General features: G+C 34.7%; 1 protein-coding gene across 1 annotated transcript; it reads right to left on the reverse strand.

Annotated features, from left to right (window-relative positions):
- Positions 1-1,092: 1,092 nt before the first annotated feature.
- LOC116551351 (ATP synthase subunit epsilon, mitochondrial) lies at positions 1,093-1,497 on the reverse strand. The gene has a single exon (XM_032277472.1). The coding sequence runs from the start codon at positions 1,417-1,419 to the stop codon at positions 1,264-1,266; it is 156 nt and encodes a 51-aa protein (XP_032133363.1). The 5' UTR covers positions 1,420-1,497; the 3' UTR covers positions 1,093-1,263.
- Positions 1,498-8,941: the final 7,444 nt, after the last annotated feature.

Below are 8,941 nucleotides of genomic sequence, written 5' to 3' on the forward strand. Positions count from 1 at the left end.
ATCATGTTTGCCTTATTTTGTTTGTTAGAAGCAAGTCAAAGGGCCCAGACACACTCAAGGGTAGAGATTTCAGATAAATGTGAACACCAGAGGAAAGAATCATCATGACCTGGCTTTTCATTATCCAGATGCAGTGATCTGGTAAGTTTTAGTTCCGTGATACTATCCATACTGTTCTTAACTATCAAGAATGTCTTGGGTGTCCTTTACGTGTTTACACACATTTTACTTTATTTATAAGAAAAAATGCTGAAATTTTCATTAATAATGCACTGAATGTATTAATAATTTTGCATATAATTGTAGATTTATGTATTGATTTTTCTATTTCATAACCATAGAGTATATCCCCATTAATTTGTCTTCCTTAAAATCTCTCAATAAAGCCTGATAATATTTATTATAATTGCCCGTAGTTTGTATTATTTTTATGATACTAAAATTGATAATCCAAATAGACAAAGTGTGAGTGAACAACCACGTCAACACCACGTTGTCAAGTTGCTTTGCCTTCTTGTGCACCCTACACAGAAATCAATAAAATGCAAATGTCTTGCTTGAGATTCCCTGATCTACCCAGGTCATGTGTATCAAGAGTAGGAATTTGCACTTTGGTAATATGTAGTAACAGCTTACCAGACGGTGTTCCCATTTTTTAATTTGTTATGATTGTTCTGTTCTAATCACACCAACTCAATTTTTTTGTGGGTAGGGTAGGATGATCTACTTCTGCTTTGCTATTATACAGAAGGTGTGTAGAGATTTGAGATATCTCCAAAATATAGCTACAGACTCCCTATTTGGGTAAGTTTTCTGGTTTTGATTTTTTCCTCCTAACTCTGCAAATTTTGAATCTTAACTCTTAGTGTATGGTATCAAAAAGGTGCCATCCAATTTAAAAAAATGTGATGCCTTAATACTGTACTTACCCTCATGAATTCAGGCTTTTCTCCGTAGCTTTGTATGCATATTTCCAATTGTTTAAATCTCTTCAGTATTTTTAGACTATTTGTTTTTAAATTTATCTGGAATATTTTTTTTTTTTTTTTTTTCTTTTTTTTGATACCTTAAAAAAATTTATTTTTTTTTTTTTTTTTTATAACAGTGAACCATACTTCAATTTATTGACACTGTCAATTTATGAACAAGACACGGTTTTTTTTTTTTTTTCCATGAAATAAGATCCTTTTCAATCTGCTGTTAACATGTGGCCACACATCTTCACCTTGGAAATACGGCACATCAAGTTTTAGTCAGGGTAGATTATTCCTTCTTTACTTTCACAATTTTTACATTGCTGCCAGCAGTCTTCTCGGCATTTGCTTTGAATTCTGTCTTCAGTGCATCTCTCACTGCTTTTGCACAGATCTGGGAATATCGGATGTAGCTTAGTCCAGCCTGTCGCCAGTAGGCCACCATGCTGTCGAGAAAACGGAGCGCGTCGGGTCGAATCGCAAAGACGCCGGCAATGTCGGCTCAGCCGGGCGGTTCAGCCGCCTGGAATATTTTTTTTTTAACCTCAGGTTTGATCTAAGTAATTTGAGCCTTTGTCATTAGAATTGGGAATTCCTAAAAGGTATTTTTCACATTGCCAGTAGAATAATCATTCTATACCCAAACCATATATATACATCCTTGCCTTAAAACTTTTGCTACCTCCTTGTTACTGTTACTGCTTTTAAAATTATGTACTGAAAATTAAAATGTTATTATCTAATGTCTAAGAACTAGGTTATATCTCACTCTAATCGTCACACAACTGATCCTGAAATGTATTTTGGAATGTATTATGTTATCCTTGCTTCTGGTCTCCTGCTCCATCTTTTGTTTTTCCTTGAATATATCCTTCTGACTTCAGCTTAAAGATAATTTATAACTGTTATGGGATAGGACATACCATGATAGCTAAACATAACAGGCTCCAAACCAATTTTTTTAACTTTTCCAAGCCTTCAGTAATGGAATTATAATGCCAATATACCTAATATTTTGTTTTGTGGATTGAACTGAATAATGTACTCTGTCATAAACACTCAATGAATGCTAAGTACCATTATCATTCACTGCTTTTATTTGCACACACCCTCCACCTTCAACTGCAACCTTATGAGACTGAGTAGCTGCAAAACATCTATGTTTTTATATTTCCTTTTATAGTTGCATATAAGAAACTGAGGTTTATGGCCGGGCGCGGTGGCTCAAGCCTGTAATCCCAGCACTTTGGGAGGCCGAGGCGGGTGGATCACGAGGTCAAGAGATCGAGACCATCCTGGTCAACATGGTGAAACCCGTCTCTACTAAAAAAAATACAAAAAACATTAGCTGGGCATGGTGGCGCGTGCCTGTAATCCCAGCTACTCAGGAGGCTGGGGCAGGAGAATTGCCTGAACCCAGGAGGCGGAGGTTGCAGTGAGCCGAGATCGCGCCATTGCACTCCAGCCTGGGTTAACAAGAGTGAAACTCCGTCTCAAAAAAAAAAAAAAAAAGAAACTGAGGTTTTTGTTTAGCCATTGGATTCTTGTATTAGAGTTTAAGAATTTTAAGGTAGAAACTATGCCTTTCCACACATTTATTCATTGTGCCTCATATAGAAGTACAGCTAGTAAATATTGGAGGTGGGGGCAGGGAGTATATCAGGAAGAATAGTTCATGGATGCTGGGCTTAATACCTAGGTAATGAGATGATCGATGCAACAAATCATCATGGCACATGTTTACCTATGTAACAAACCTGTCTATGTAGCCCTGAACTTAAAACAAAAGTTAAAGGAAACAAAATGTAAAATATTAAATCATACACTTTTATATTTAGGAGAAAAGAATAGAGACACATAATAATTTCCTAATACTGTAAAGGCAGTAAAAGGGAGATTCCAAGCTCTTCTCATACCAACTGTAGGCAAGATACCAACCTTCAAAATATGATATATATGTAGAAATAAAAAATATACATATTGGCTGGGTGGGGTGGCTCATGCCTGTAATCTCAGCACTTTGGGAGGCCGAGGCAGGTGGATCACCTGAGGTCAAGAGTTCAAGACCAGCCTGGGCAATGTGGTGAAACCCTGTCTCTATTAAAAATATGAAAATTAGCTGAGCGTGGTGGCACACACTTGTAATCCCAACTACTTGGGAGGCTAAGGCAGGAGAATCACTTGAATCCAGGAGGTGGAGGATGCAGTGAGCCAAGATTGTGCCACTGCACTCCAGCCTAGGTGACAAGAGTGAAACTCAGTCTCAAAAAAAAAAAATTTATATATATATACACACACACACATACACACACACATATAGATATGATATGCATTACATTATACATAAAAGTAGATTAAGAACAGAAGCATTTTAGATTGAAAGATTTGACATTGTATTGGGAAGAAGGTCAAGGTAATTTTGATGGATGACATAGAATTGTAGATTGATCTAGCAGGACATTGGTATAGCTGCCAGGGCACTGTCTGAAAGTCATGCTTCCCTGGTATTCTGTGATACTTAAAAAACAGACAATAAGCAACTTGATGTAGGATAATATGTTATGTTCATGAAATCTAAAGGATATCAAAGTCTGTGCATATTGATGTCTAAAACCTGTAGATTTCTTTTTTAATTTTTTCCAAACTAGTGTTGGTCACAAACAATATTTTCTCAAACAAATTAAATAAATTTTATTAATTTTATATTTCAAATAAAAATAACACAATAAGTGTACAATATATAAAAAGTATTAAGTATAGACTTAATATTTATTGTGTATATTATGTATTGTATTATATATACTATAAGTGTGTGTGTGTGTGTGTGTGTGTGTCTGTAATATAGGATGAGGAATATACTAAAAGGAAAAATATTTTGAAAAAATTTACAATTATTTAGCTTCTTAATTTATATACTCTGAGTTTTTGACGTGTTGTAACCTCATTGATAATTGCAACATTATCAATGTTTTAATTGATTTATTAAAGCTTGAGTGTCCTCAAATTTTTAACATTAATAATTTAGCAACATGTACACTAAATCACATAAATCCTACATTATAAACAAGAGACATTTTAAAACAAGATGTTGAAAAATATCGTTATTTGACACATAAGTTAATAGAGGTTATATAATTTATGACAAAACCAGCTTCAGATTTCTTAGGGGAGAACTCAGAAAAAGATAAGAATTCTGAAATTTCCTGAAATTCTCATCTGGAAATAGAAAAGAGACAATCATCTCAAGTGTTATTATTTCAGGGAGTGGAACAAAGTCAGACAAATTCAGGTTTTCAAGTAGAACATTTTAGTTAGCATTAAAAACATTTATATTAGAATATTAACATATGAAGTTGAAAAGGTAATTTGAAAACTGACAGTGAAAAACCTATAAAGCAAATTATTATTTTTCTTTGAGACAGTGAATTTTGAAAACTGAAGTGTTTTGGCCAGTACTATGACATAATGAAAGGAATATTTTGGAAGATTATCTGACAGCAGTTAAAATGATTTATTTTGGTAGAGAAGAAACTGGAAGCATAGGGATTGATAATGGGATCATTGCATTTTGCTTATGTGCTAAGACTACTGCTATTTGCTTAGAAGTTGCTTAATATCAACCTCAAAATGGAAATTTACTTGTCATAGCATGTGCCAGCAGAATATTGAATAAAAGAGGGCATGTATATCCCAGTCCTAATTTAGGGTGTCTGTCTTTGAAATAAACAGCTTGGACATTTCTTGAGTTTTTATATAAAATAAACTCAGAATAATGACAGATTTTTCTAAGAAATTGCTGACTACTGCAAAATTGAATACAGCCAAACAGACAAGGGTGTCAACCTTACACCTATTCCATTTCAAACACTACACAGGGTAGATGAAAAAAGTATGGATACTGATACACTTTGAAGAAAAAGTTTCTAGGGAAGGTGGAAGAGAAATATTAGTACGAGATGACTAACAATATTACAGTGAGAATTAAATAAATGTAACATTTACTATCGTCTGCTATAAATGTTTAAATATAATTGATAGAAAAATTTATGAGATTTGTAAAATTTTAAAACACTTGAAACAAATTGTCTTGATAAGGATATTTGACTAATTCATTTCAGGTTTTTACTATATTACAGGTCAAAAATATCATATGAAAACCCATGTCAAAACTCAAAGCTTATCAAAAGTTTTTTAAATTGACCACCTCTTTCATAGAACCAAAAATCCACATATGTAAGCAACCAGCGTCTGAACCTAATTCAAAGGATTAAGTTATATTTTGGCAATTTGCATATGAAATATACAATCTAGTTTATTTTCTTAATGTATTTATTTATTTATTTTGAGACATAGTCTCATTCTATCGCCCAGGCTGGAGTGCAGTGGCAAGATCTGGGCTCGCTACAGTCTCTGCTTCCTAGGTTCAAGCGGTTCTACTGCCTTAGTCTCCTGAGTAGCTGGGACTACAGGCCTGCACCACCATGCCTGGCTAACTTTTTAAATATTTTTAGTAGAGATGGGGGTTTCACCATATTGGCCAGGCTGGTCTCAAACTTCTGACCTCGTGATCCACCCATCTCAGCCTCCCTAAGTGCTTGGATTACAGGCATAAGCCACAGAGCCCAGCCTACAAACTAGTTTAATAAAGTCAGACACAGAAGTAAGTCAGATTGATTTTTTTTTTTTTTTTTTTTTTAACCAAGGGAAGCTTGTCTACTGAGAGGAATTTGGGAAAGAAAGGTAGAATGAAACAGAAATGATAGATTTGGGAGGAGAGAACAACAAGGAGGGTAGAGACAAGAGAATAGAAGCAAATGTGACTCCTACTGTCTTCTCTAAACCAGTTCACAGCCTATAAAGAGATTACCAAAAGTTGATACGAGTAGTGAGTAGCCTTATTTTCAATCCCCCTTTGCAAGTGTCTGATAACAAACTTTTTTCCAGAACTCTATTTGTAATTAGATTCCCGAGTTCTGTGAACACCCTATTAGAGATGTTATTAGCATTCTGATATTTGACAATCAGGCCATTAAAACCACAGGCAATGCGGAAAATTCAGTAGTTGATTGTAACAATATGAATGTTTTAGTCTCTCCCTGGATTGCATAAATCTTAGATGACTAAGTAACAAAAGACAGGGTATTCACATCTAAGGGATAGATTCATTATACTTGCCATGTCTCTTTCCACGAAAGAATGAACGTTTCCCTTTTGTTCATTTGGGCGGAGATTTGGGAGGAAACAGCAACAAGGAGAGTAGAGACAAGAGCATAGAAGCAAGTATGGCCATGAGATTCTTAAAAGATGAGCTGCTTCCTGAATACTTCTTCCAGTGGAGATAATGTACATTTGTTTTAATCTGATTCCACGGCATTCTCCAAATGCATTGTGATTATGAGCACCCACACACTTCTGCCAAGTAGTGTTTGGCTGTTATAAGAAAATTACTTAAATTTCTGGCTCTCAGCACAACTGTAAAATTAGCACAGAAATATGGTTTTGTGAGGAAAAAAAGACAGTTTTGTTAAATCAGCTAAAATAATTCAACTGTATTAATGTCATTTATTATGTATACATACATTGTATATATTTATATACACATATACACACATGAATAAAAAGAACTTGCCTTTTGAGCTAATCTGAAATTAGTTTCTCTTTTAAAAGCAATCCTGCCTAAAATATCTATTAATGCTTTGAAGGTGATTTACTAGCAATAGATTCTTATTGACTATATTATTATTTCATGGTAGCTAGAAGTTAGGATTCCTCCACTGGAGCATGAGAAGATGGTAGATATAGCATTATAAAATACCGCAGCTGGTGTGATTACTGGGTATAGTACCTCGATTATTAATTCACATGCCCACTGACTTTGGAAAACTTCCACTGGCTTTAGAAAATTTACAGTCAAATATGTGTATAACAGAAGAGAGTTAGTGCTTTTAAAGAACAGAAAACAAAAAAGCAAATGTTTGTTCTATCTTTCATGGAAAGAGACATGGGCAAGTATAGTGAATCTAGCCATCAGATGTGAATATCCTGTCTTTTGTTACTTAGTCATCTAAGATTTCTGTAATCTAGGGAAAGACTAAAACACTCATGTTGCCAAAATCAGCTCCTGAATTTTTCGTATTGCCTGTGGTTTTAGAGCCCTGATTGTCAAATATCAGAATGCTGACATCTCTAATAGGGCATTGATAGAACTGGGGAATCTAATTACAAATAGATAGAATTCTGGGAAAAAATTTGTTATCATCAGATACTTGCAAAGCAAGATTGAGAATAAAGGCTATGCTACTTACTCACTACTCATATCAAGTTTTGGCCTTCACTCTACAGTCTGTGAACTGGTTTAGAGAAGACAGAGAATAAGAAAGTCCGTGGTAACTAGATAACTAAGTAGCAGATGCCTCACGGTTAGTCCTTCAAGACCTGCAGCATAAAATTCAGACAATCTAGAAAATACGGTGATGAAAGAGTTAGTGAGACTTGTATGAAATCTGGTTGTTGAGAGCTAAAACAACATTGAAAATCAGCCCTCTGAAATTCTTCCAGAATTTTTATCACTAAAAATAAACAAAAACGAAAAAGTTTTGGTGAATTGTGAGCAGTCCATGCTTGACTCAAATCAAAAGGTCAGGTATCTTGCTTCTTCAGTAAACTCCACACTTGAATTCAAAAAATGCTGGCACCTGCTTAATGTCACAAGCCCAGTCTATCTTGAAATAGGAAGATTTCACACACAAAAAAAATCATTGAAAATATTTTCCAGACCCCAGGAAAAGTAATCATATTTACATAAATAGGAGAGAAAATGTGTTATAGATTAAGACAGAGATAATTTACACAGATGAAATCTGACAGTAACTAGCTTTCTGGGTTTTTCCTATTTTAGATTTAACACTTTCATTAAAATATCTCATATATAAATATTGTTAACTATATATACAAATACCCATTGGGCCTCTTAATCACTAGAGATTATAAAGATGATTTCTTCCATTCACATAATAACTATATAAAGCATATATTGACTTTTTTCTAAACAATATATAATACTGGATATACAATGCATTGTTAAAGTATCCAGCTCTACATCTCCAAGGAAGTTGTCTTACTCTCATCCAATGTGGCTAGAATTTGGTGTTTTTACTAACCATATTCTCTTGTATCACTATTTTTTTAAGGGTTTGTTTTTCCATGTGCTAGTTTGGAATGCAATTACTTCTTTAGCCTTTAGGTCACATATGATTAATTCTGCGTCTTTATTTCATTTACCTCAAGTGCAGTTTATTTGTAGAAAGATGTGACTCGATCACTTGAAGCAGCCTTCAGATTTCAAACGTTTATCTTTTTTAAACTGAGCCTATTGTATCTTTATTCTCTGTGGAAATCTCTGTTCTTCCAGTCCACTGACAGAACAGTCTGTCTGTTGAGATGAGAGCAGAGAACGTTCATCATTCTTCTAGACAAATGAAAATGTTATCCATTCTATTAGCAATGACTCTGTAAAACTTTAACTTGTCAACAATTGGTGAATAAAATTAACTTTAATGGATTTGTTGCAGAATAGATTCTCAGCTGTTTTATATAAATCACTCATGGCACAACACATTTTTTAGTAAATTGAATACTCCTTTGTTTGAATGTATTAAAAAGGACAAAAAAAGGAGAGGGAAGCAAAGAAAGGAAACGAAAGGGAAGAAAAAGAGAAGTGAAGGGGAGGGGAGGGGAGGGGAGGGGGAAGGAGGAAGTGGATGGGGATGGGAAGGGAAGGGAACAGGAGGGAGAAGGGGGACGGGGAGAGGGAAGAGGGAATGAGGAAGAGGGAAGGTGTAGGGGAAAGAGGGAAGAAAAGGAAGAGAGCAAAATAAGGAAAAGAGATTGTGGATATTATATAGGCCCTCCTTAGGTGACCACTGACCTTCCATTGCTTTTTTTTTTTTTTTTTTTTTTTTTTTTTT

This window comes from Sapajus apella, unplaced genomic scaffold (genome assembly GCF_009761245.1).
Source record: "Sapajus apella isolate SASKATOON/1434 unplaced genomic scaffold, GSC_monkey_1.0 scaffold9, whole genome shotgun sequence".
Classification (NCBI taxonomy): domain Eukaryota; kingdom Metazoa; phylum Chordata; class Mammalia; order Primates; family Cebidae; genus Sapajus; species Sapajus apella.